This window comes from Micropterus dolomieu, linkage group LG05, assembly GCF_021292245.1.
Source record: "Micropterus dolomieu isolate WLL.071019.BEF.003 ecotype Adirondacks linkage group LG05, ASM2129224v1, whole genome shotgun sequence".
NCBI lineage: Eukaryota > Metazoa > Chordata > Actinopteri > Centrarchiformes > Centrarchidae > Micropterus > Micropterus dolomieu.
The window spans coordinates 10,640,173-10,665,982 of record NC_060154.1 but is presented as its reverse complement, the minus strand read 5'-3'; the positions used below and the strand labels follow the sequence as shown (position 1 = coordinate 10,665,982).

Here is a 25,810-nt window from a genome sequence, read left to right as displayed (position 1 = left end):
ATAATCTTTTGCCTCCGATGAACAACTTCACAGTTGAGCATTAACAACGTCTCTAAGCTATCTCCTCCAGAGGTTTGGAGGGTGGGAGCGCTTCCTTCTGCACCAACACTATCTCAGTGTGGTGGCTGCCATCCTGTCAACACAACAGAAATCAATACACATATTCAATGTAATATAATATAATATAATATAATATATATAAAGAGATATATGTAATATAAAGAGACCATTAAAAAGTAGGCAATCTTATTGTAAAACCACTTGACAGTAGAATCTATTATTTAGCACTTGAGGCTGCTTTATAATTTTACAAACCATTTGACAAACCACTGTCCATTACAGAAGAACAATAAGAAATACACTTAAATCAATTTTGAAAAAACTGCTCTTAATTGTCTGTTTACATTAATTTTATTTTGTATGAAGTATCGATAACACATAGAAGGCCCACAATGATAAAAACAAAAATCAAATATATTAATACAAATAAACACATTCTCTTAATACAAGAAGTGAAAAGTATCCAGGAAGCCATATGTCTCTTTAATCTCTTGTGTGGCTTACTTACTCTGTGTTTGAGGTAGGACATGTAGGTGTCCCACCCTAAGGCGACAATGTTGATGTACAACACGCGAAATTTGGGCGAAAGAAAGAAGAAGTTGATCATCTGAGCTGCCGGCCAAACACAGCAGTCCGCCTGAAGGAAAGAACAAGACAGATTAGCATAAACAATCCTGGAGAGATTACCCAGACAAAGATTTGTTTCAAGTAAAACCTACTCAGAGGGAAACAATTGGTGGTTGATGCAGACGTAAGGTTTTTAGATGATTCCTTCAGCATTTTGCAGAATGATAAATTACTACATGTAAAGGGAGTCATAGTCTATTGGTAGGTTATGTGTTGTTCTTTTGTAAATTAAATAAATTTTTTTTTAATTATCTGGGGACCAAATGACTGCACTGATGTGAGGCTAAAGGATTACAGGAAGAACATCGATAGAGATGAAAAATGGTCCAATTAGCAGCCACATGTTCAAGAGAATGCTGCAATGCTCATCATTGGAAACAAGGTGCAGCACTCGCTGTGGACAGCAGATAGGACCGATTTCAAGTTAATCACCCCCTCCCCACATTACTGTGAGAATTAACCCAGACTATGAGTCCAAACACCTTGTAACAACGGTCGAAGAAGCCTTGGAACTAAAATGGGAGCCATCTAAATGCCCTGAAGTATCAGTATTATAAGCTTTAGTGTTGACTGAAGATCAGCAGTTTAAAGATATGCTACAGAAAGTCCCCCCACAGCTATGGTCCCAACATGATACACATGATACAGATGAAGGCTTTACAGTCAGCCCAACCAGTTGAAATCCAATAAAAACCTGGCTGGAGGCCTACATGGATCCCACAGTAGCCTATCCAGTGAAGCAGAGAATAAAGCAGAGATAGAGGCAAAAATGTTTGGGTTATTAGAAGCAGGAGTGTTGATACCAACCACCCTGCATGAAAACACACCTAGTCCCCAGTACTGTAATACAGTATGTTGATGATCTCATTATCTGCTCAGACTTTATGCCACACTGACTCCATTGCTGTCCTGAAAACTCAACAGAAGCTCCAATATTGCCAAGATAAAGTGAAGAAGCTGGCACACATATACACGGATAAAAGGGAGAGTCACCTTCCCAACTGGAAAGTATGAAGCAGTGGTGGACAAAGTACACAAATCCTGTACTTAAGTAAAAGTACAAATACCCTCGCTTAATATTTCTCCACTAAAATGTGAAATTTGCTATTTCAGTTTCTGCTCGAGTCAAAATACATGCTTTTCAAAAAGTATCAAAAGTAAAAAAGTACTATTAGTATGGTTATGTTAGTCAGGGGTTGTTGACTTGACAAACAGAATTTAAAAGTAAAACAGGCAAACTTTCTTATTTATTAAACAATGACATTCATTATAAACAGGTTTGCCATTTCAAAATAATTCAAGCTACTCAGTTATAATATCTCACTTTAAAAATACTCTGTTACAAGTATAAGTTCTGCAATGAAAATGTTACTTAAGCAAAAGTATGTAAGTATAATCAGGAAAATTTACTATATAAGTACTAAATGTATTACAAGTAAAAGTAGCAAGTAGTGGAGAAAGAAAAATGTCTTTTGACTGTTATACTATTATATATTATATTATTATTATTATTACGCATGCATTAATGTAAAAGCAGGATTTTACTGTTGTAATTGTTGGGAGCTCACTTCAAACCTTTTTTTGTATTGGTGTGCATTATGGATTAATCTGGCGATTATTTTCTCATTTAATCAATTTTCACTTCAATTCTGAAAATAGTGAGAAATGCTGTCACAATTGCCCAGAGCCCAAAGTGACACCGTTACAATGCTTACTTTGTCTAACCAACAGTACAAAGCTCAAAATTATTACAAATATATTAAAATTATCAAAAGGAAAAGCATCAAATCTGTTTTGTGAAAGTAGAATCATGAATGGTTTTTACTTTAAAAATGTCTTAACGATCAAAGTTATTGCCAGTTCATTTCAATGTCACTCTAATAATTGTGTCAGCTGTAGGCTATTTGTATAAAATGTTGGATCATTTAATTTATACCAGAACATATTTTATTAAGCCTTTGTGTGTTTTTTGTGTAAAAATCTTAATCTGTAAAGTAACTAGTAACTAAAGCTGTCAGATAAATGTAGCGAAGTAAAAAGTACAATATCTAGAAGTAGTGTAGTAGAAGTGAGTAGAAAGTGACATGAAAACTAAATACTCAAGTAAAGTACCTGTATATGTATTAATATGTACTTAAGTAAATGCACTTAAAAAATGTCCACCACTGGTATTAAGAAAGATCCTAAACCAGTCACTGTTTGAAATATGTTGACATTTCAGGGAATTGACTGTATATAGGTTAGATTGGGTTGAGAGATATCCTGTCATACCAGCACCTCTGCGTGCTATGATAAAAGAACCAGGGAAAGACAAACTTCAGGCTTGCCTAAAATGAACACCTGAGGGAGAAGCAATGTTTGAAACCATTAAGGAGCTGCATTACCTATGAGATACACAAACTAATGAATCTTTAGAGAAAGGAATGTTTGTTCTTACAGCCAAGCGTAACCAAGAATACACTCATTTGTTATAATACACTGATGTAACCATCAAGTCATGGCACACCAAAAACCCTGCTGATTTGATCCAACTTCCCCACCAAGGCGAGCCACATGATTGTGAATCTGAAGTGGTAAGATATGACAAAACTCAGATCAGATATGAAAGCAAAGCCTCTGATCCAAGCAGACCTTTTGTTCTTTGTCGATGGTTCCTGTTATAGGGAGCCTACCCCTCTATAAGCAAGATATGCCATAATTCAGGCTACAGATACAGGCGAAATGATGCAAGAGGCTTAGCAGTGTCCACAGTCGTGCTCATCACAAAGAGCAGAACTAATAGCTCTGACACGAGCCTGTAAAATGGCAAAAGGCTGTTCTGTAAAAAACTACACAGATTGCGTCAGTTATTTGGGTCTACCTGGAGGGCAAGAGGGTTTCGAAAGACTGATGGGTCCCCCATCCAGCACCACGATTAGATCACAGCATATGCATTCACAACAACATAGAAAAAGGCATTATCACACCTATAGGGCAAATACCTGCTACAGGACCATTTAGGCATCAACAACAAGATTTTTGTCATTTGGAGAAACTAGAAATACACAGCACAGACAAGACAGTTTAAGTCACAGTTACAAATGCAATAGAGAGGAAGTTAACATCTCAACTCTCCTTAAGAACTTGATGTGATGAGTGAACAATAATGTGAGACATGTGCACTGATCTGCTGCTCCAGATCTGCAGGTCACAACCTGACAGGTCTACTTGCCTTATAATATTCCCAGAACTTGTCTTTAAACTCCTCCCAGCCTTCGGATAAAGTGCGTCCCTCCATGACACCCATACCTGCAATAAACAGAGTTGTCTGTCAGATGTTTACGGTGCTTTACGGGCTGACTGTCCCAAACAAAACTATCACTGACAACCTTTGAACTCCATCCACCTCTGATATTGACATACGCCATCTTTTGTCTTACCTCACCCACATCTTCAAGCACAACCTTTGACTCTGTACACTTACCTGTGTATGTCGTAGAGAAACTGCTTATGTGCTAACACCCTGTCAAATGTTGATGCGTGAATCCGTGCACTAGAAAGAAGGAGGCAGGCTCCTTAATGCCAATAAACTCTGATATCCTTCTCACCTAAAAAATACCACACGCCGAGTGTTGGTGAGGGGATAAGCTGATCCAGTAGAAGCTTCTTGCCCACCGTGTTCAGAGCTGTGCCCACAAACACTTTATCCAGCCAGTGGTACCAGTAGTGATGCAATGGACCCATGGAGCAGCTCATCACAAACATGCGACCTTAATGGAGAATTAAGAGTTATTGGAAAATAAAGAATTAAAAAATCAAAACATTTGACAAACATTATGTTTTTTATTCTTTATGAAGAGATGGAGATTTAAGTATACTATCTTTTTTGATTAAGATTTGGTTGAGAGAGTTTAGTTTTATCATTGTGAAATTGTAGGGGTATTACATTATGAGTAATGCTTTACATCTTTTTTCTTGTAACTGTTTTTTAAATCTTGGATTTAGTATTTTTTGCACAGGTAACTGTGCTGAAACACCCGGCTGAAAAGCTGAAAATTTTACAGCTATCTCTGGTTGAAAGTTTCAAGCCTGTTTCACCTCTGACCACATCCAGCATCACTGTTGCTTGCTCTGTTGCACTGGTTGTATGGTCAATTAGTAACAAAAGATTGCTGTGACCAGATAAACAGTGATCATGTTGGATATTCCAGTCTGGTGGAAGGTAGTTCCAGAGGCGACGGGCAGAGCAGCTAAAGGCTCTAAACCCCACAGTGGACAAACAGGCAGGAGGTGCAGTGAGGTAAATAGAAGAAGAAGACCTAAGAGTACGGGTGTGTGTTCATGAAGGAGGTCAATGAGGTACAGGGGAGTGATGTTTTGAATGGCCTTGACAGTGAGGAGCAGGATCTTCAATCAATCAATGTGGTGTTTAACTAGGAGCCAATGAAGCTGCTGATGGACATGAGTGATATAATTAATAGAAAGGGTTCTGGTGATGATACAAGCGGCAGAGTTCTGAACCTGTTGAAGTTTATGCATGAATTTGAGAGGAAGACCAAAAAAAAGAGAATTACAGTAATCAATGCGGGATGTAACCAGGATGTGAACAAGAATGGCTGTACCAGTGGGTGAGAGATGGGCGGAGGCGATTAATGTTATGTAAATGGAAGTATGCAGACCGAATGACATCAATAATGCGAGCTTGAAATAAAAGTGTCCAATAGAGGATGACACCCAGACTCTTGACCGGAGGGGAGGAGGAAACTGAGTTTTCAATTGTAAGAGAAAAAGTGTCAAGTTTTGTCACTTTCTACTTGTCAAGTGGATTTGGTGCCAATGAGGAGAACCTTGGTTTTGTCACTGTTAAGTTTGAGGAAGTTTCAGGGGAACCAGGATTTGATTTTCATCAATCAGAGAGGTAGGTGGGTGGGAAGTACTGTATACTATCACCACAACAATTTCAAAAACTTCCGACCTATTTCTAACCTACCTTTTCTTTCTAAAATCCTCAAAAAAACACAGTTGCATCTCAGGTTCATGCACACGTGACAATAACCTCTATGAACAATTCCAATCTGGGTTTCGCCCTTGCCATAGCATGGTTAAAATCACTAATGATCTTCTCATGGCACCTGACTCCAGACTATTAGCTATTCTTATCTTCCTTGATCTGAGTGCGGCCTTTGACATCATCTCTCATAACATCCTCCTTGACAGATTAGTCTCTATTGGTATCACTGATATACCCTTGGACTGGTTTAAATCTTATCTCTCTGGCAGCACTCGACTCAGAACTTTCAAATCACACCTATCTCCTGTCACTACTGGTGTTCCCCAGGGCTCTGTCCTGCCCCCTTCTGTTCATCATCTATCTACTTCCTCTTGGCCATATCTTCTGGAATTTCTACTTTTATGCGGATGACACACAACTCTACCTGTCCACCAAACCTACTGTAGCATAGGAGTTATTGCAGCTGATTTTAGAGATGAAGGAACAATACCAGAGGTGAGAGAGGATTGTACATGAATAGTAATTAGGGAGGAGAGAGAAGCTAAGCAGACTTTTACCAAGATGGTAGGAAGAGGTTCTAGTTGACACGTAGTTGAAAATGAACGAGAAAGATGGGCTGAGAGACCTGAAAGAGACAGACTGTAAAAGGAATTAGAAGTCAGTTGCTGGCGAATCTTGTGTACTTTAAAAAATGACATTAAAGAGTTACACTTAGCAGCAGGCGCAAGAGAGTCCGGTCGTCATACTATGTTGTTAACCATGGAGAACAGGGCTCTAGTGTTTCCTTCACCTGAACAAATTATACCTGTATAATAAGTGGATTTGGATGTAGAAAGAGTGTCCTTGTAATTGAGAATGTGGTTATTGTTCATTGTGAACAACGAGTCCAGTTTTCTATTAAAGGCTTTCCAAGCGATGACCCTTTACTTTGAGCTGGAGTAGTCTAGATGTTAACCATGGGGCAGAATAGGTAATGGACACAATCGGGGTTTTAAAAGGAGCCAGAGAATTTTAAATATTTTGTAGGCCATCGTTGTAGTGCGTAACCAGTTCATCAGGGGTGGATAAACAGTTTATACTGGGGAAACCATCAATACCACTAGAGAAAGCGTCTAAGTTAATGTCCTAAATATTACAGAATGGAATGACACGTGGCAGTTTTATTTTGGACAATGTTAAGTTGTCATTACAAGATATTAACATGTGATCAGAAATGGGGAGAACAGCTGAAATACAACCTCGAGGAGTGACACAAGAGCTAGAATCTATTAATTGTTGCCACTGCTTTTAGAATAACAAATTCCTTTAAACCTATGTACAAATTGTACTTTTAAGTGGTCTTAAAGTTATACTGTTTATTTATGTATCTTAAGAGTCTTTATTGAATGTGCTTTGGTTTGGTTTGGTAATTACTTGAGTAGAGAGTAGAAATAAAAATTTTAAAAAGTCTTTGATTTGATGTGGATGTGACCAGAATTATTTCAAATGGTAAAGGTAAAAAAGTGCACATACAGTTGTATTTATTTGTAATGAAATGAAAAGTCATCATCTCCTGATTAGATAACCTGCCACAACCTCCCAGTGTGTATCCATCAAGTGTGATTACAAAATATTGCATTAATATTATCTCTGTCTGTTAGTACTCCAATAGTCTGTTAGTACTCCAATAAGTAAAGATTGAGTAAAAATAAAATAAAAATAATTTTCTTGTTGTCTGATATTAAATTATGTTTGGCAAACAAATCAAATTAGGAGATAATGCTGTGATGTTTCATAATTTATTGCCTATTAAATACAGGTGTGTTCACTTCTTCACATTTACCTGAGAAAGATCATCTGTGACTGAAACATTAGTCATCAGTCACATCCACATGAAATGAGAGTACGTTGTAGTTTTTTTATGTGCATAATTTAATCTGTCTTCATCAGGCTGCACCAATGAGCATGACCAGTTAAATGCAGACTGTTAGCTTGAATATTTCCAGCAAGGCAGAAAGCAGGAGTTTTTAAGCATGATATTCTGTGTGTAGCTAATTATTATTAAACATATTAGCATTAACACACCAGACACTGCTCTCTGTCAGCTCAGCATCAGCTTGGTGTAGCCTAATGACTTCACAACCGAAACCCACTGCACCAACACGGTCTCATCTAGGTGCACTAAATTTTAATCTGTAGCCTAAATATTAGCTGCTAGCGCTAACTGAAAGCCATACTACCATTAGTCTGCTCTAACAGAGTCGTGTGGATGCTTGATTGCGGTAAATAAATAAATAAGTGGCAAAGTAGCGTGATAAAAGTATCCAAAATGTAGCTGAGTAAAAGTAATGATTTTTCTCTTAAAAAACTATCCTACTCATGTAGGAGTTAAAGTATGATGCATTTAAACTACTCTGACAAGTACAACTTCCTCAAAATGTAACTCATAGGCTATACAGTCAGTGAAGCCACTTGAATGGAAATTACATGGAGATGATAAATGTAATGTAAATGGGATGACGCAACTCCATCTCTACAGGACTCTGGAGTAACCGCGACGGAGTAGGCTAAAGCAACTATGAGTATGGTGGGGCCATGTGTCCAAGAAAAGTTAAAAGTTACAGATAAAAAAGAAATTTAGCATTCAGAGGACGGATTCCAGTGAAAAAAGAAAGCGATCAACTGTGAGGACAAACACAAATAACCATTGGTGTAGCTTTTCCTAGTTGGAGAGCACTGAGAGAAGAGAAACAATTTTTTGTGTTGTTTGTGCACACAAACATTTGTGCTGGTATTAATGGTGATTTCTGAGTTGCATAACTTTATGTATAGGCCTAAGCTGTAAAAAACCTCAGACACCACCCAGATGAATATAAGAAAGCGGAAAACATTCAGGGAATATAACGTGTTATACTGGTGGGACATGATTGTTTTAACAGACTTGTCACACTGGATTGCACTTTGCTGTGTGTGTGAGCAAAGTTAGAAAAGCAGTTGGTCATTATCTCAAAACAAACCCTGATGGACTTAAAGGAAATAGTTTACTGGGTTTGACCAAATGTTGAATCATACCATAGCAAGTCTCTAGACCATATTTTATATGAATCCAAGAAATTTTCCAGAGGAAATTGTTTTGCAGAGGTGGTAAGCCACCCGGATCCTGATGCAGCTATTGCAGATGTTCTTTATCTACATTAGAATGATATTAGCTTACCGAACAAAGGTTTTAGTTTTAGAAAATTATCTAAAAGAGCAATGCTAGATTTATCACTGCAGAAATGGTTGATTTTAACAGATTCATTATTGATGCACAGTTATGGATTCCCTGTTGCCAAAAAGCAGAATATTACCAAACCCATTACATTACATTCATTTGGCTTTTGTCCAATGTGACTTATGATGACGCCTCTGTACATTTCATTTTATTGAGCCTGAGGTAAATCATTAAGTCAAGGAGCAAGGCACCTACACCTCCAGGGTCATTAATGCAATGATACCACATTGCATTAATGACGTGTCACTGGCTACACTTTACTCTCTCTCTGTCTCTCACCTGTCCTCCTCCAGTCTTGGACTCTGCCTGGATCCTTGTGGCTCTCCCAGCTCTGCTGCAGGGAGTCTCCCAGCACCGTTATGACTCCTCCACTCAGGGTGTTGGTGAGCAGCAGGTAACGGCCCTGGAATAGTGTCCGCCAGGATAACCGTATCCGGACCAGAAACTCTTTACCCGCCCGGGGAAGCATGATGTTTGGATCACAGAGAGATTGATGTCATCTGAAGGAAAAAAACTTTGCCTGTGTCTCTCTGTGGATTTTTTCAAAAAACAAACGGAAGAAAACAAGAATCTTCTTCATTTCACCAGCCCTTTTCAGCACAGGGCCTTCAGGCTGATCTTCCAAATTTCTAACAAACAAACAGCCTATATATATACTCTACAAAAAGGCTGAATTTTATGAGTTATCCAATGAGAGTTGCAGACATTGTTTGCCACACCCCTAACACAGAGGTTTCTACATAAAAGTACACAACAAAATAAACAAACAAACAGTTAAAACTACAATAGAAATCGCCATTAAAAATCTTCATTCATTCCCTTTAGACGTAAGCCTCTAAAAATTATAAATGCAGAAAGCCTCTTTTTGTTTTCTTATGAAGTTAATATCACCCCTCTTGGTCCCAAACCACCTGATCAATATTATTAAAAGAAAAATCCAACAATGAATGTTTGGCTATTTACTTTCTTGTATGGACAGCATTGTTATTTATAAATATATTATGTTTCTGGTAAATTTGCTGTTGTCAGAGTTTTTACAGACAGAAACTGTTGGAACAATTTTAGGGTTCAAAGTTCATGCACTCAGATTCACCGACCAACTCCTTGACCGATGCTAAAGTAGCTAACAGTCATGGCAGCCATTAGTTACCTCACATGCTGCCTAGATACCGTTACCATTCCTTATGGTATACAATACCATACCATACCAGGATTAACAGCTCAGCTGCCCTGACTATGTAGCTGACAAGACAATTGGTTACTGTACCATTTTCTTTTTGGCACAACACAAGCACTGATGTTGACCTTTTGAGTGCAAAATTATACATTCAATTTCACAACGATCTCTCCATTTCCTTTTAAAATTAATAACAGTACAACATACATTTCAAGTTGGGGACAAAGGACATAAAATAACATTACCTAACAAACATACATACCTAACAAACCAGCAAGTGAGCACAAGCAACAATGCCTTTAAAAACAGACAAATCAAAAAAGTAAAGTATATAGGGAGTCAAATATTAGCATAATATTACCAACCTTTTATAAACATTCAAGAACCAATGACAAAACTCCATGATAATGTCCTCCAGAGCAGCCATCAGCTCTCAAATACTGGGACTTAATACTCAAATACTGGGAAATAAATCTTGAAAGCTATCCAGACATAGATGTTATTCCAAAAAGATTTACATGTTCTACAGTTTCTGTTTTCAAGATGCAAAAAGAACATGGTTCATATTCAAATCTGAATCTATTCTGTAAAAAAAAAAATGCGATAAACAGATGTTAGTGTTTTGCAATGTGTTTCTTCATCTTTGGGGGCAAACGGAAAAGATAAATAACGACTAAAGGTGTTTTGTATATGTGAGGAAACTCACAAGAGTCACTCATAAGAGTGAGCATGAATTTTAGTCTTGTTATCCTCAAACATGCTCTTCACTCAAAATTAGTTTGTTAACTTTTCTGTGGAGAAAATCCAGCTCCAGATGGATTGTATTAAATGTAAAAGAGAGAGAGGGATGGCTCTACAGAGCTTGCAATTTTCTTTATTTTTGGAAATATGTATCCCAAATTTACATTATTAAATCACATTAAATCATTACAGGGTAAAAACAACCCATTCACATTCAATAGAGCTGTTACATGAACTGAGTTGTGAGTCTGGTTTAAAGGGAGAGTTGGTGATTCTGCAAAAAGACTGTGGATATTTAAACTCAACTGCCAAACAAATACACCGCTCCGTTAAGTGCACTCTCAAAAGCTCCTCCCGCCAAAGTTATATTATAAATTAAATTAAAAATATTGGCTGAATTTAACAAAAAGGGTCACTTACTATCCCTTTTTTTATCGTGATTACCATACTGTTCCACAAGGTGGAGTAGTGAGGAGAGTTTAGGGAACAGACCCAACAATACAGGTAGTTTTGGAAAGCAATAACAGAAAAAGCCAAGAAACTTCAATCCTCTGATCAAAGTTAATTTCTCCAAAACTCAAAAGTTTAATTTACAAACATAAAAGAGGGTAAGAAATACACAGATAGGCTATTCAATCAGAAAAGCTGCCCCATGTGAAGGTCAGAAAGTGAGTGAAATTGAGTGCAGTCTTTAAATAAAGTGTGATCAGGTGAACTCAATTAGATTAACGAGGAGTGATGAAAAAGTAAAAACAAGAGCCAGTCAGTGAGGAGGAAAAGACAGGAAAGTAAGTGAGGTAGAGGAAAGAAGTGAAAAAAAGAGACACAACTGTTAATGTCATAAAAACATATTCTGACAGTGTTACAGAAGAATCGCCCAAAATTAAAGTGATTCAGATCTTAATAAAAAGAAATGTTCATGTGAGTAGAAAATAGATAGATTATAAATAGAAATAAAATAGATAGATAGAAATAGAAAGATATCCAAAAAAAGGGTTATTTTAAAATCCAGGAAATGTTTGGTGGGTGCTGGCCACTCCATGATTGTGGAATTGGCAGAATCCAGTTGAACCTACCTTGAGCAATGATTTAACCCAGGAAAGACACAGATGTCACGTGAAACTATTATATAGTTCAACAGTAATGCCCAGAATTCTGGGTTATTTTCATTTACTTACACATTGCTGCGTGGCATAATCCACACAGAAGAGCTAATGAAGTGACAGCAACTGGGAAATTAACACAATATGGAGTACAAACACAAAAGTGGGTTTCAGAAGCGAAAGCTGAAAGAAGCAACCGAGACAGAAAAAGCAAAGCTTCCAAAAATATTTATTTTCCTTAAAAAGAAAGAGCAAGGAAAACAAGTTGAGAGAAAGAAGAGCTGAAGGGGACATCTGCTGTTGCAACAGCAGCATGCTATGCACCTCGGTGATGATGGGGACGTGTCCCCGCATACATTCAAACTACAGCCTGAAACACTGTGCACTGCAACAGACAAACTTTTTTGAGTCATAACCTGGCTCAAAAGACCACAACAAAAGGGAACCACACCATTGTAAACATTTAACAAAATATGTTTATTTAACTCAAAATAAATTAAGGATTGTTTCAAATTAAAGTACACTTTAAATTGAAACAAAGTACAGTACAGTAAACTACACCTGCTTCCTGTCTGTCAGAGAATTTATTTCAAAGTACTGCTGTTGGTTTACAAAGTACTGAATGGTTGAGGGCCAAAATACATTTCTGATCTTCTGCTTCGTTATGAACCATCTATACCTCTCAGGTCGTCTGGGACAGGTCTGCTTTCTGTCCCCAGAGTCAAAACTAAACATGGAGAAGCAGCATTCAGTTTTTATGCTCCATATATCTAAATCAAGACTTAAGACTTTTCTTTTTACTACTGCCTTTAATTAAATCAAATTTAAAGCTGTGGATTGATAACTTACACTGCACTGTAACTTTAGCTGTCCTGCTTTCTTCTTTGTTTTTAGATTGTGAACACTATTTAAAAAGCTTAGAGTGCTCTTTTGATTGTACCATCTCACAGGGATGATCCTCAGTTAACAGGGCCGAGTAGAATTACAAGGGTTAGAGTCCCTGTTTTTGGTTAACTTGTCGACAGGGCCCTCTGTCAACCAATTTTACCAGAGTTTGTAGCGTGGACAATCTGGATTTACAGTGACAACTATATCTAAGGAATAAGGGTTAGATTCGCCTTAGGGTTAGAGTCCCTAAGTGTTAAAGGTTAGAGTCCCCTTAGGATTAGAGTAAAAAAAAATAAAAAATTCTTCTGAGTGGGAGATGGGGAATAAAAGGAGTAAAATAAGCAAAGGTGAGAGACCTGCCTGTTTTTATTTTCTATTTAACTATCTAACTTTTTTATCTTCAGTATATTCATTCATTCATATATCAGTAGTTTCAGTAGTGTCCGCGCAAGATGATGGATGTATGGATAAGTGTGTGTAAGTGTGTTGTAATGTAAGAATCAAGGTAAATACAACTAAAACAACATATCCAAAAACCAAACCAAAGGTGGATCCTGTAGAGAGAAATCGGTTAACAGGGAGGTCTGTCCCCTAGCAGCATCTCCCTAAAGTATGAAAACAAGGAGTTACAAATAGTCTACACTACAGGGCAATGGGTCCAGGTTCCCAAAGTTATTCTACAGGGTCATGTGTTGGTGTGCAGACCCTACAGGGCGTCACAGCAAGCCAGTTATGCCATATTTACAAAACTTCGACATTTCCAGTGCAACTCCTGTCATTCCAAGGTCGTTTAACAGACAGCATCTGAAAAGTGATAAAATTACAAGAACTAACCAAGATGTAGACAACAACTGCAATGCTGCAAGATTTGGGGTAACCTACTCCGTTTTACTGCTTTTCTTAACAATTTCAGTGACTGTGACCTCGATCTGACGCGAATGAGGTGGTAGGTGTTTTGGAGGGTCTAATTTAGTGAAGACCGTGGCACAAAGAAGAGGGCCAAAAGCAGAGCTGATGAGTGGTAAAGGATACTTTTTTTCAGTTATATTGTTTAATCCACAAAAATCAATACAGTGTCCCACCTTTCTTGTTAAAAAAGAAACAAAACAGCATCCACTGGGTAGGAAGAAGGTCTCATAATCTCTGCAGCCAAGTCCTGAATGCATTTCTCCATTGTATCCTGCTTGGGTCATGACAGGTTGTCCAGCCGACTGCAGACAAGAGGGGCTCCAGGCTGGAGATTGATGGGTTAGGGTTAGAGGGTTCAGAGACGAGCTGCGGCACAGACAGGACAGGGGCTAAAGCAGTTGGAACACAATTACCATTGCAAAAAGTATTCCAAGAAGTTACCTTTCCAGAGGTCCATCCAATTTATAGATTGTGCAACTTTAACCTGTTTTTTTCCTGGTGGTAACCAGGGAGACATATGAACACAATTCCTTTCTGTGGTGCTGGAGGCCAGAGCAATGCCATCTAGAGTCACTATATCTTTAGATAATGTGTTTTACATCAGTTTGGAGCCAAGTACAATAACTTAAGTTTTGTCTGAGTTTAACATGGGAATTTTGCATGTCATCCAGGTTTTTAGGTACTTAAGGCATGCTTGAAGTCTGGCCTGATCGATGGATATAACTGGGTATCTGCATAAAAAGTTAATGGAATGTTGCCAGATAATATTGCCTAAAGGATGCATTTATAAGGTGAATAGGATTGGTCCAAGCACAGAACCTTGTGGAACTCCATGACTAACTTCGGCATGCATGGAGGATTCATTGTTAACATGTAAAATCTGAAAATGATTGATAATAGTCACGTTTAGTTCAAGCGTAGAAACCGTAACACAAGGGAGTGGACCTGGACACAGACTCAGGTGGCAAAAACAGGTGCAATTCAAAAATTTTAATAGTAAACAAAAGGTGTACAAGCTTACAGCAAGTTGCTGGCAGGCAAAGGTCCAAAACAGGCAAGCAGTCCACATAGGCAAACAAAATCAAAAAAGGAGCAGGCAATAAATTAAACCCAAAAGATCTATAAAGTAGGCAGGTAATCCAAAGCAGAAGAAACACTGGGAAGCTTGACGAACTAGCAACAGACAAGGAGAAACACAATGACTTAAATACACAAGGGAGAATAACTTAATACTGGTGGCACTAATTAGGGCAGACAAAGAAAACAGGCAGAAAACACACAAAGCTCGAAACAATACAGAAGACACATGAGGAAGGACTTTCAAAATAAAACAGGAAATTAAAAAATCAAAACCCCAAACCATGACAACTTTAAAGGACAATGGTACATAGATTGACTTGAAAGACTGATCATGCCTAGTAAAGAGGTGCTAACTAAAGCTGATGATACACGGGGCAACTTTTTGAGCAATGTTGCTGGTCAATCTTGCTAGTGGTAAGTCCGACTATGTTTTGAACGGATAGCGGCGGTGAAGGGCGGGTGGCGGGGGAAGGGGATTACGGTAGCAATCTTTACTCATTACCATTGATCAAAAAGTTGCTCCGTGTATCATCAGCTTAAGGGTAAAACTTCTTTAAGCAGTATAGGTGGGATGGGATCCAAGAGACAGGTTTATGGCGTAGATGAAGAAATAATTTAAGTTAGTGAAGATCGATGGGACAGTAATAAGCTGCTCTGGCATTACATAGTGCCTTCCTATATACAAGATTCATCCAGATTGGCGAAATGCAATTTCCAATCAGGTTTTTGCAATGTTTGGGGGTTTGGAGGTTATATCATGGAGCTATCTATATTATGTTTTATTATCTTAGTTTTTAGAGAAGCAATACAGACAAGTGTCATTCGTATTGAGCCTGCATCACTATCAACAAGATGATCAGTTTGGGAGGGAGTCCTATGTTTTATTGAGACATTGTATTGAATTAATTACTTAAAGTTAGCTCAGTCAGATAGACATCTAGTGTAGGATTTTTTGCCAAATGGCATGTAGTCCAGTAATAGGAATTCAAAAGTTATTTAACAGTGTTCTGATAAAAAGGGATTAAGTGGAAAGACTATTAAATGTTCAATTTTAATGCCTTAAGCCAGAAGGAGGTCCAGGGTGTGGGTTTATAAACACTCTGACAGAAGCCAATCATGCATATTAAAATCACCTGCAGTAATTTCTTTATCCGTTTTAAAGGACTAAAGTTGATAAAAACTCTGAGAATGTTATATCTTCACCTGGGACCTCCTCTTCAGTTCACTAACTGATGCCTGTAGTGGGGCAGCTCTCGCTCTCTCCCAGCTCCTATCCCCCCACTTTCATCTTCTTATGAGTATTCTACAATAAAACGCTTGAACTACTCCACTGCCTCCCGTCTGTGTCAGCATCTGCTTTCATTAGTTCTTTAGACTTCACAAAATTCAGAATTTGGAAACTATAACAAATAAAAATTGCTGTAGTGTTTTTCAGGCTGGTTGTGAAAGACTATGATCAAGGCTTTTAAATCAGTTATTTAGTTTGGGTTTAGAATATTTGTATGACTGGTGAGTGTATTTATTCAAGCTAACTTGACAGATCTGATGTTTAAGAGTCCACATTTAATTACCCTATTTTTTGTACTATTACAGTAGTGGTGTTACCTTTTATTAAAGTTTCCATGTACATGTGTTGAAATTTTCTTTACGTCAAAAAACAGCAATTAATAAATCAAATACTGACACAAAAAATGATAAACATATGGTACCACAATGACACAAACTGTTATAACAGTCTCACAACATTTTGCATTTTGAACAGGTAAAAACAGCAAAATAATCTATTGCCTCCGATGAATGACTTCACAGTTGAGCATTAACAACATCTCTAAGCTTTCTCCTCCAGAGGTTTGGAGGGTGGGAGTGCTTTCTTCTGCACTGATACCAGCTCAGTGGGGTGGCTGTCATCCTGTCAACACAACAGAAGCCAATACACACAATCAATATATTATAAGATATAATCATTCATCCATATTATTCTGATGCATTCATATTCAAGGGGCGGCTGCGGCTCAGGAGGTAGAGCAGGTTGGCCGTTAATCGGAAGGTCGGCAGTTCAATCCCAGCTCCCCCAAGCTGCATGTCAAAGTGTCCTTGGGCAAGATACTGAACCCCGAATTGGGGGTTCGCCTGGCGAAATGTGTGAATGTTAGTTTCTGTTTGAGCACTTTGGCTCAGTGTGTGAATGCAGATGTAGTGTAAAAGCGCTTTGAGTGGTCGAAAAGACTAGAAAGGCGCTATACAAGTACAAAGCATTTGTATATTAGTGGCAACTTTTTTAAATTTAGGCAGAAATATAATAAAAAATACTTGCAACTAATGAGACAACAAATAGTAATACAATTAATGCAACATAAAAGACATGTAAAATATAGTTAAACTTATTGTGAAACCATTTGACTGTAGAATCTATTATTTTGCACCTGAGGCTGCTTTTATAATCTGACATACTGTCAAAATTTCATAAACTGCTCACTATTGTCTGTATACATTATTATAATTCTGTTTGATGTATACAAGACACATATCAGCGACTAAGACATTTTTAAAAGTTATTAAATGGTCAAATAATAAGTAAACAAAAAACAAATCAAACAGATTCTGTTAATAAAAGAAGTGTCAACAATGTCACTTTAATCTCCTGTGTGGCTGACTTACTCTGTATTTGAGGTAGGACATGTAGGTGTCCCACCCTAAGGTGATAAAGTTCATGTACACGACCCTGAATTTGGGTGAAAGAAAGAAGAAGTTGATCATCTGAGCTGCCGGCCAAACACAGCAGTCCGCCTGCGGGCAAGAAAAACACAGATTAGCATAAACAAACCTCCTGAGATTGCACAGCACTAACATTAGTTTCATGCCTTAGAGGAAACATTAAAACCTGCACAGTCAAATTAATGTTACCACAATGAATCACCAGTTGTAACAGTTATTGGTTGATGCAGGCAAAAGACCTTTTTAGATGATTCCTACATTTTTCAGAGTGATGAATTAATGCATGAAAAGGGTCACAGTTACAAATTCAATACAGTTGTAAAGTTAACTTCGCAACTCTGCTTAAGAAAAAGAAGAACTTTTGATGTAATGAGTGAACAATAATGTGAGACATGTGCAACAACCTGCTGCTCCAGATCTGCAGGTCAGACCCTGACAGGTGTACTTGCCTTATAATATTCCCAGAACTTGTCTTTAAACTCCTCCCAGCCTTCAGATAAAGTATGTCCCTCCATGACACCCATACCTGCAATAAACGGAGTTGTTTGTCAGATGAGTATCAGCGTCAGGCTTCATCAAATCGATCTTCAGATAAAGTCAGAGTCTGGAGGAGTGTCGATAAAACATGACTGGAAGTCACAAACAAAACCAAACAGTGTATCACAGATGACCTTTGGATTCCGTCTAACTGATATTGATACGCGCCATCTTTTGTCTCACCCACATCTTTAAGCACAACTTTGACTCTGTAGATAAATGCTGAGTTGTGTATGTGTACACTGGGAGGAAGGAGACAGGCTGCTTTGTGCCAATAAAGTCTGAAATCTTTCTCACCTAAAAAATACCACAATGCTATTGTCGGCGATTCGATAAGCTGGTCCAACAGAACCTTCTTGCCCACTGTGTTCAGAGATCTGCCCACAAACACCTTGTCCAGCCAGTGGTACCAGTAGTGCAGTAATGGACCCATGGAGCAGCCCATCACAAACATATGACCTTTAGGGGGAAAAATTCATGGGAAAATAAAGATTTCAAAATGTAACACATTTTACAAATTCTTCTCCAAAACATCATCTGTTATTCTTAATGAAGAGATTGAGATTTAAGGATACTGTGTTTAGAAACATTTGGTTGACAAAGTTTAGAATTTTCCATTTTGAATTGAAAAAATGAGATATAACCAGTTTACTGAGCAATGGACCAGGGTACTGTATTGTAGGGAATTACATTATGAAAAGGTTTAAATTTGAAATTTGGTTGTAATGCTATATAGTACATAGCGTGTATATATGAACATTTCTATTTTTCTTGTAAATGTTTTTCTGTCTTTAATTGTTTATTTTTGCACCGGTTACAGACCACAAAAAACATGTATTAAAAGATTTTTTGGTGCTGAAACACACGACTGAAAAGCATAAGTTTACTGCTATCTCTGGTTGAAAATTTTAGGCCTGTTTCTTCTGACCACATCCAACATCACTGATGGGTGTCGTCAGCAATATGCTCTGTTGCACTATGGTAACCACACCAAACTGATCTCATGGGGTTCTTGAGTAAACCTGTACATCACTGCAGCAAGGTGAGTTACTCTTTCAAAAATGGGCTTATGAAAACATTAAAAATAAAAATTATAGAACAATGAGAGAAATTTTTTTTTTAATTTAATGAAGGAGATTTCTGGGATACATAACTGTATATAAAAACTGTAAGAAACCTCAGACACCACACAGATGAAGATAAGCATAAATAAGAGTAAAGAGAGAATAAGAATAAAAAAATTTGGAGAATAAAACATGTTACACTGGAAAGGAGCTGTGGGACATGTTTGTTTTAACAGACTCGTCACACTGGTTTGCACTTTGCCGTGTGTGCACACAAAGTTAGAAAAGCAGTTGGTCATTATAACAAAACAAACCCCGACGGACATAAAGTAGATCGTGTTTGCTGCACAGCGTCTTACTAAAATACAAAGGTCTGACCAAATGATGAATATTACTGCAGCATAGTGTTCAATACAAGTCTCTAGAGCAAATTTATTCGCAACAAGCCACACACTTTGTTTTGTGTTTGAATATGAATTCCGGATATTTCCCAGAGGACATTTTTTTGGACAGGTGTTAAGCCACCCAGATCCTGATGCAGGTATTGTAGATTTCCTTTATCAACATTAGAACCATATTTAAATAAAGGTTTTAGTTTTAGAAAATTATCTAAGGTGCTGTAAGAACAAAGTTTGATTTATCACTGCAGAAATTGTTGATTCTAACTAAAGTTATCACTATAGCTATGGATTCCCTGTTGCCAATAAACAGAGTATCACAAAACCCATTACATTATATTCATTTGGCTTTTGACCAAGGTGACTTAAGATGACGCCTCTTTACATTTAATTTAATTGAGCCTGAGGTCAGCCATTAAGTCAAGGAGCAAGTCACCTACACCTCCAGGGTTCACGGTGCTATTCCCATATTGCAATAACTACACCCCCATGGTTCCACTTTTCTCTCTCTGCCTCTCACCTGTCCTCCTCCAGTCTCGGACTCTGCCTGGATCCTTGTGGTTCTCCCAGCTCTGCTGCAGGGAGTCTCCCATTGCCAGCATGACTCCTCCACTCAGGGTGTTGGTGAGCAGCAGGTACCGGCCCTGGAATAGTGACCGCCATGATATCCGCATCCGGACCAAAAATGCTTTAACTGCCCGGGGAAGCATGACGTTTGGACAGCAGAGAGAGTGATGTCATCTGTGTCTTTCTGAGGAAAAAACAGGAATCTTCTTTCTGTCAGCAGCCCCGTTCAGCACAGGGCCTTCAGGGTGATCTTGCAAATGTATAACAACCAAACACAGCCTATATATCCTCTACTAGAAGGCTGAATCTTTCTCAGTTATCCAATGACAGCTGTAGATATACTTGGCCACACCTCCAACACAGATGTTCAGAATAGAAGTACACAACAAAATGAAATGAAAACACACCGCAGTGGTAACAACTCGTCACACACAAAGTAGTCATCCCCCAAAGCACACCTGGCTTTATCATCTATTTTTTCCTAAATGGGTCCATAATTTACTAAATGAATATCGTGTTATACTGAAGAAGACTTGAAACTAACGAGTGAGCCCATAAACTCATTAGGAAAGTGATTACTGAGTAAGTAAGTCAAGTGAGAAGTATGTCATTTTGTCATCTCCAATGCAATCTGACTTCTTGCAAACAGTGGAGCTGCCCCTGCTGGCCATTAGAGAGAATGTAGGTTGAAGGCACTTAAGTGTTGCCGCTTGGTATTACCTTAATTGTTGTTTCTACTTACAGTTTCACCTGTGACTGGATGAAAACACCTTTTTGTGTTTCTGGTAAATTTGCAGTTGACGTTCAAATTCTATAGTCAGATTCACTGCGCAGCTCCTGGATTTGGTACTACTTTAGCTAACAGTTAGCTACCTAACATGCTGCCTGGATAATTTTAAACCAGGATTAACAGTTTGCCCTGACTATGTAGAGACAGCTGGTTACTTATGTGGCACAACTTAATTGCTGAAATGAGAAGATGGCCAGGGTGCCCTCTTGCCCATGCGTTGCTTGGGAATGCCTCTCTTATGTTGGGAAACCTCTGCTGAAACTCCCTCTGGTCCAAAGGCCTTTGGGGGTGGATACCCATCTCACAGTGCCTATCTCAGCCGCTGCAACACCAACCTTCAGTGGAAAAAGCTTGCAACTTTGTGTCTAAGGATAAAGGGTCCTTATCCAGAGAAATTACCTTTTGACTTTTTCAGTTCCCTTATCTGGTCCAATTTGGGAACTTTTCTGCCATAGCAGTCAGGACATTTGGCAAACATAACCTCCCCATTCAAATGTATACCAAATGTCAGAATTTTAAGAAATATTATACTGTTGAATATTATTCCAAGGTTTTTTGCAAAGGGTCTGAAGTAACTGGATTACTGGACTTCGATGTGGTCATGAGCTTTAAGTTGTAATGTACAAACATGATGTGTTGTATTTTATTTCCTAGTGCATTTAAAAAGGTACAGTGTGTAATATTTAGGAGGATCTATTGACAAATCCAAAATAATATACAACTATGTTTTCAGTGGTGTATAAAGACCTTGCATAATGAACCGTTATGTTTTTATTACCCTAGAATGAGCCATTTCTATCTACACACACCATGGGTCCCCTTACATGGAAGTCGCCATGTTGAGCCGCCATATTTCTACAGTAGCCTAAACCAGGCCTGTTCTCACTCCCTGACTCGTCACAAATGGACACATGATCAAGACCTGTCGGCATCAGTTTTTATTTTATTTTTTTTTAGTTATAAGAACCTGTCCTGCCCAGGAGCCTGGTATAGAGTATGATGAGCTGGATACCATATTGTGCCAGACAGATTTTACTTTAACAATGATCTTTCCTAATCCCAACCAAATTGCAATGTTTCACAACAGGGACATGGCATTTCAAAATGGCAATGTTTCGCAATGTTAACATTTTATTTTGAAAGTCGAACTGGATGTTGCATATTTATTGTTTCTACTTGACCGGACATTGCTAACTTGACCACAGAGCCTTAAACATTGAAAAACACCACCAAGGGGTCTTGACCAAGTGTCCATGTGTGAGGAGTCGGGAGTGAGAATGTGTTACCCAAACAGACAAGAGCGCATTTTGTCACTATGTTAAATACGTACAAACAAAAATAATAATACTAATAATAAGTAGTAGTGGTGGTAGTAGTAGTCTGATTTATTAGAAGTAAGAAGAGAAGTGAAATTTGGACAACCTTCGCTCTTGGAAAAGGATGGGTGAGCGGTGGCTGAGCCTTTGGTTGCGATTTGCAACATTCACCACTAAAAACACACTGAGCCTGCACACTGAAGAGCAAAGGAAACGTATCAGGTGATCTAACTAATTTTTCAGATTATTAAATTGTATTTATATAGTGCAATTCATAACATAAGGTTTTTCATTGCGCTTTTCATAGAGCAGGTCAAGGAAGTACTCTTTGTAGTAATGTTGAGAGACCCAAGAGTTCCCACCTTGATCAAGCACTTTGCATCACTAGGAGGTAGAAAGCTTGAGCACCACCATAAAAACAAATAGTACAAATGATAACAATTTTTAATAATAATCTCAGAGGAGCTCAGTGCATCATTTGAGGTCTCCTGCCAGTCTAGGCCTACAGCAGCATACTAAGGCATGGTTCAGGACCCAAACCCAAACTGAGACCTGATTTCACAGGAGAGGAGCTTTATAGCTGAAGGCTCTGGCTCCCATTCTACTTTTCCTACATTCCAGAAACCACAGGAAAACCACCACATGAATGTAGCAGCACAAGACTGAACAGGTAACTGGGATTTCTGGTATTTGCTGCTTAAAGCTTAAATAATCACAGATTGTTGGTTGTCACTAACTTAAGGTTTTGAATGCAGGGCTTTCAAAGTAGGTTTTTACTTAAAAGCTAATTAAAAGCAAGTACTGTAACCACAACTGTATGCTAACAATGTAATGTATTTATAATAATGAAATTCCTCTTTCATAGTACTGTTTATTTTATTTTTTTTATAAGTCCTTCTATGTTACTGTACGTTATGAGCCAGATGCATCTTGATTAAAGTTAAAAAACACAGCAGGTATTAAGGGAATGTTTCACATCAATAATGATCATTTTATGTGAAACCAGAACCATAAAATGGCACATAAATAAAAGGAATGCCACTCTGTTACACTTTGGACAGTTTAAATGTTTGGGTGCAACAACAAGGATGATGCTTGTCATGCATCTGTTGTAATTAAAAGAAAACCACAACCATCAGAGGTATTAGCAGGCAGTGAAACAGCTTTTCATCCCTGTATGCTCCTACCAGAGACATAAACTCAAACATAAATAAGCTTGTTGGTAGACATTGCTCTTTGTATCTTCGCTGTTTAGATTGCTCTTCAGACAGCTCAGTGCTGAAGAAAAATGGGAGCGATGGCTAGGTCTCACCGTTGTATAGAAGGTGCGGACGTAGGAGAGGCCCATGCTGTGGGTGGGCGTAGACAAGTTTTTCCTCAGTGCCACGCATAGGGGTAACCCAATAGCACCTGTTCTCCCCCAGTCTCTGGTGACTTTTGACCTTTGTGTGGGTTTTTAGGCACCTTAACATGCATCCAGAACCACCAAAATTATGTCAGCACTTCGCTGCAACACCAACTTTGAGTGGGAAAGGGTTTCTAGCTCAAAGATATTGGGGCAAAATACAGTGAAAAGAAAATGGCTGTGAGAAAGTGGAGTTAAATTGTCAGTTCCTTTATCTGTGTCCTTTTGGGAACATTTCTGCCAAAATGTAACGACTACCATGGTGGAACGCTACAAATATGCTGCCCACAGCAGCAGACAGTATCCCAAATGATGACTTGATATTGACTTGTCATTATAATGTCTTCAGGACCAGTGTAGGAACTGTGCGAGTTGTGCCATCTTTTAGTGCCCTCTCTCACTCCAGACTGAGCCATTCACAGAGCAGTAAGAAGCCTGCTTCATTTGGGTATTTCACTGTTTTGTAATAACTCTGGACAGCAACTACATAAAAAGAAAAGAAAAAAAAAGATTGCGCAGAAGCCCCTAGCAGGCCCCCCAACCCATTTGGCCAACGGATTATTATTACTATTTTTTAAAAACTAATTTGGCGGCTTTCTCGATTACCTCCGATGGTCTGTGTAATACTTCCTATATGAAGAAATCGTGACGGATTTTCCATGAAATCATTTACATATGCTGTAACATTCAGGTGCGGGAGCCTCTTGCCTACCGATTCTAAACCATAGACTGTATGTTCTGAACTCAGTGACAACACCGCAACTGATGAAATGGAGTCCGTTAACGACTGGCTCTGAACACAATACAGATTTGGTCCGATACATTTTGATATAAACTCAAAGGAACCAATACTGTGAAAAGAAGGACTGTTATTAGGGAAGGAAACACCACCTGAAAAAGGGGATAAATTTAATGTTTGAGCGCTGCCTGCTGGCCTGGAGGAACAATTGTCAGAACAGACAGCAAATTACTTTCAGTGTAGCGTAATTAAGTTCATTACCTCAACTACTGTACAAATTTGAGATATTTGTAGAATATTGTACTTTTTACTCCACTGCATTTGCCTGGCAGCTTCAGTTACTTTGGTGATTTTAATTAAAGTTTGTCTGAAACTGAAGGATTAAGAGTTTCTTTATGAGAAAATTCTCCCAAGACTGCAGGACTTTTCTTGCACTTTTAAAGCAACATGTCTTTTTTATGTCTTCTATATAATTTAGAATTACCATTCCAGGATATACCCAGTGTCCTCTCTCTCACAGATATTTCTGTCATAATAAAATTTTAGAGTCCATTCAGCTTGAAAGATGTGAAACATAGCCAATAAACAATGCCAGGCACGTTATTACATATTACTGTCAGGATTGGTGTATGGTGAGCAGGTTGGTGGACCAAAATGCAGGACACAGATACTGGCAGGTTCAGTTCGATGATTTAGTAAAGCAAACAAAAGCGAGCACACTTACTAGTTGAGTGGCTGAGTCCAAAGACACCAAGATAAACGATCCAAAATGAACACAGTAATTCAACAGAATAATCCAACAAAGTACAGATCCAAATGAGGCAGAGCAGAACACAACGACACACGATAATGACTGAGACAGAACATGACAAGCTACAATGACCAGACAGGGACTGAACAGAAACACCAAACATATATACACCAGGGACGAACGAGAAGGTGGGAGTAACACAGGTGAGAGGGATCAGGACTAAAGAGATAGGCAGGCAGAGAGAGAGCAAGGGAAAACAGAGAGAACAGGCATGCAGAGGGATTACTCATTTAAAATGGCTCTGTTCAATGTGAGATCACTGTCAAGTAAGACTTTTATCTTAAATGATTTTATCTTGTCTGCAAATCTAGATTTTATGTTTTTAACTGAATCATGGTTGCAAATGAATGACTATAGCCAGCTAGCTGAACTGTGTCCGCCTCAATATGACTGTTTTAGTCAGCCGAGGGTGAGTGTATAGGAAAAATTTTAAATGTCATCAAGTACACTGTGATGAATTTAACTCCTTTGAAGTTCTTACTCTTAAACTTGGAGGGATGCAACCTATCATATTTGTTATAATTTATCGCCCCCCAACTCACTTCCTGAATTTTTATCTACTCTAAATTATTAAAATTATTGTTCTTTGTGGCGATTTTAATATTCATGTTGATGACCCCACCAATGTTAATGCAACTGA

At 38.3% G+C, this 25,810-nt stretch overlaps 2 protein-coding genes across 3 annotated transcripts; both read right to left on the bottom strand.

Moving 5' to 3' along the window:
- Positions 1-52: 52 nt before the first annotated feature.
- LOC123971272 (mpv17-like protein 2) lies at positions 53-9,399 on the bottom strand. The gene is made up of 5 exons (XM_046049993.1): positions 9,210-9,399; positions 4,275-4,436; positions 3,899-3,975; positions 569-697; positions 53-133 (listed from the first exon to the last, which is right to left on the bottom strand). Exons 1-5 carry the CDS (start codon positions 9,397-9,399, stop codon positions 53-55), a joined length of 639 nt encoding a protein of 212 aa, XP_045905949.1.
- Positions 9,400-16,420: 7,021 nt separating this feature from the next.
- LOC123971080 (mpv17-like protein 2) lies at positions 16,421-25,227 on the bottom strand. 2 transcript variants are annotated; one of them, XM_046049666.1, is made up of 6 exons: positions 25,084-25,227; positions 20,063-20,312; positions 18,378-18,539; positions 17,993-18,069; positions 17,487-17,615; positions 16,421-16,737 (listed from the first exon to the last, which is right to left on the bottom strand). In XM_046049666.1, the coding sequence occupies exons 2-6, from the start codon at positions 20,250-20,252 to the stop codon at positions 16,657-16,659; spliced, it is 639 nt and encodes a 212-aa protein (XP_045905622.1). In that variant the 5' UTR covers positions 20,253-20,312; positions 25,084-25,227; the 3' UTR covers positions 16,421-16,656. The 2 variants fall into 2 exon arrangements, with proteins under 2 accessions (XP_045905622.1, XP_045905621.1); XM_046049665.1 differs by having other exon boundaries at positions 20,063-20,293.
- Positions 25,228-25,810: the final 583 nt, after the last annotated feature.

Coding starts and splice junctions, on each gene's coding strand:
- LOC123971080 (XM_046049666.1), bottom strand. CDS start 20,252: ATGCTTCCCCGGGCAGTTAAAGCATTTTTGGTCCGGATGCGGATATCA. Junction 18,540..20,062: donor CCGAGACTGGAGGAGGACAG/GTGAGAGGCAGA, acceptor TTCCCCCTAAAG/GTCATATGTTTGTGATGGGC. Junction 16,738..17,486: donor TGTCCTACCTCAAATACAGA/GTAAGTCAGCCA, acceptor TTGTGTTGACAG/GATGACAGCCACCCCACTGA.
- LOC123971272 (XM_046049993.1), bottom strand. CDS start 9,399: ATGCTTCCCCGGGCGGGTAAAGAGTTTCTGGTCCGGATACGGTTATCC. Junction 3,976..4,274: donor CGGCGTGTGGTATTTTTTAG/GTGAGAAGGATA, acceptor TGTTTATTGCAG/GTATGGGTGTCATGGAGGGA. Junction 698..3,898: donor AGTTCTGGGAATATTATAAG/GCAAGTAGACCT, acceptor TCTTTCCTTCAG/GCGGACTGCTGTGTTTGGCC.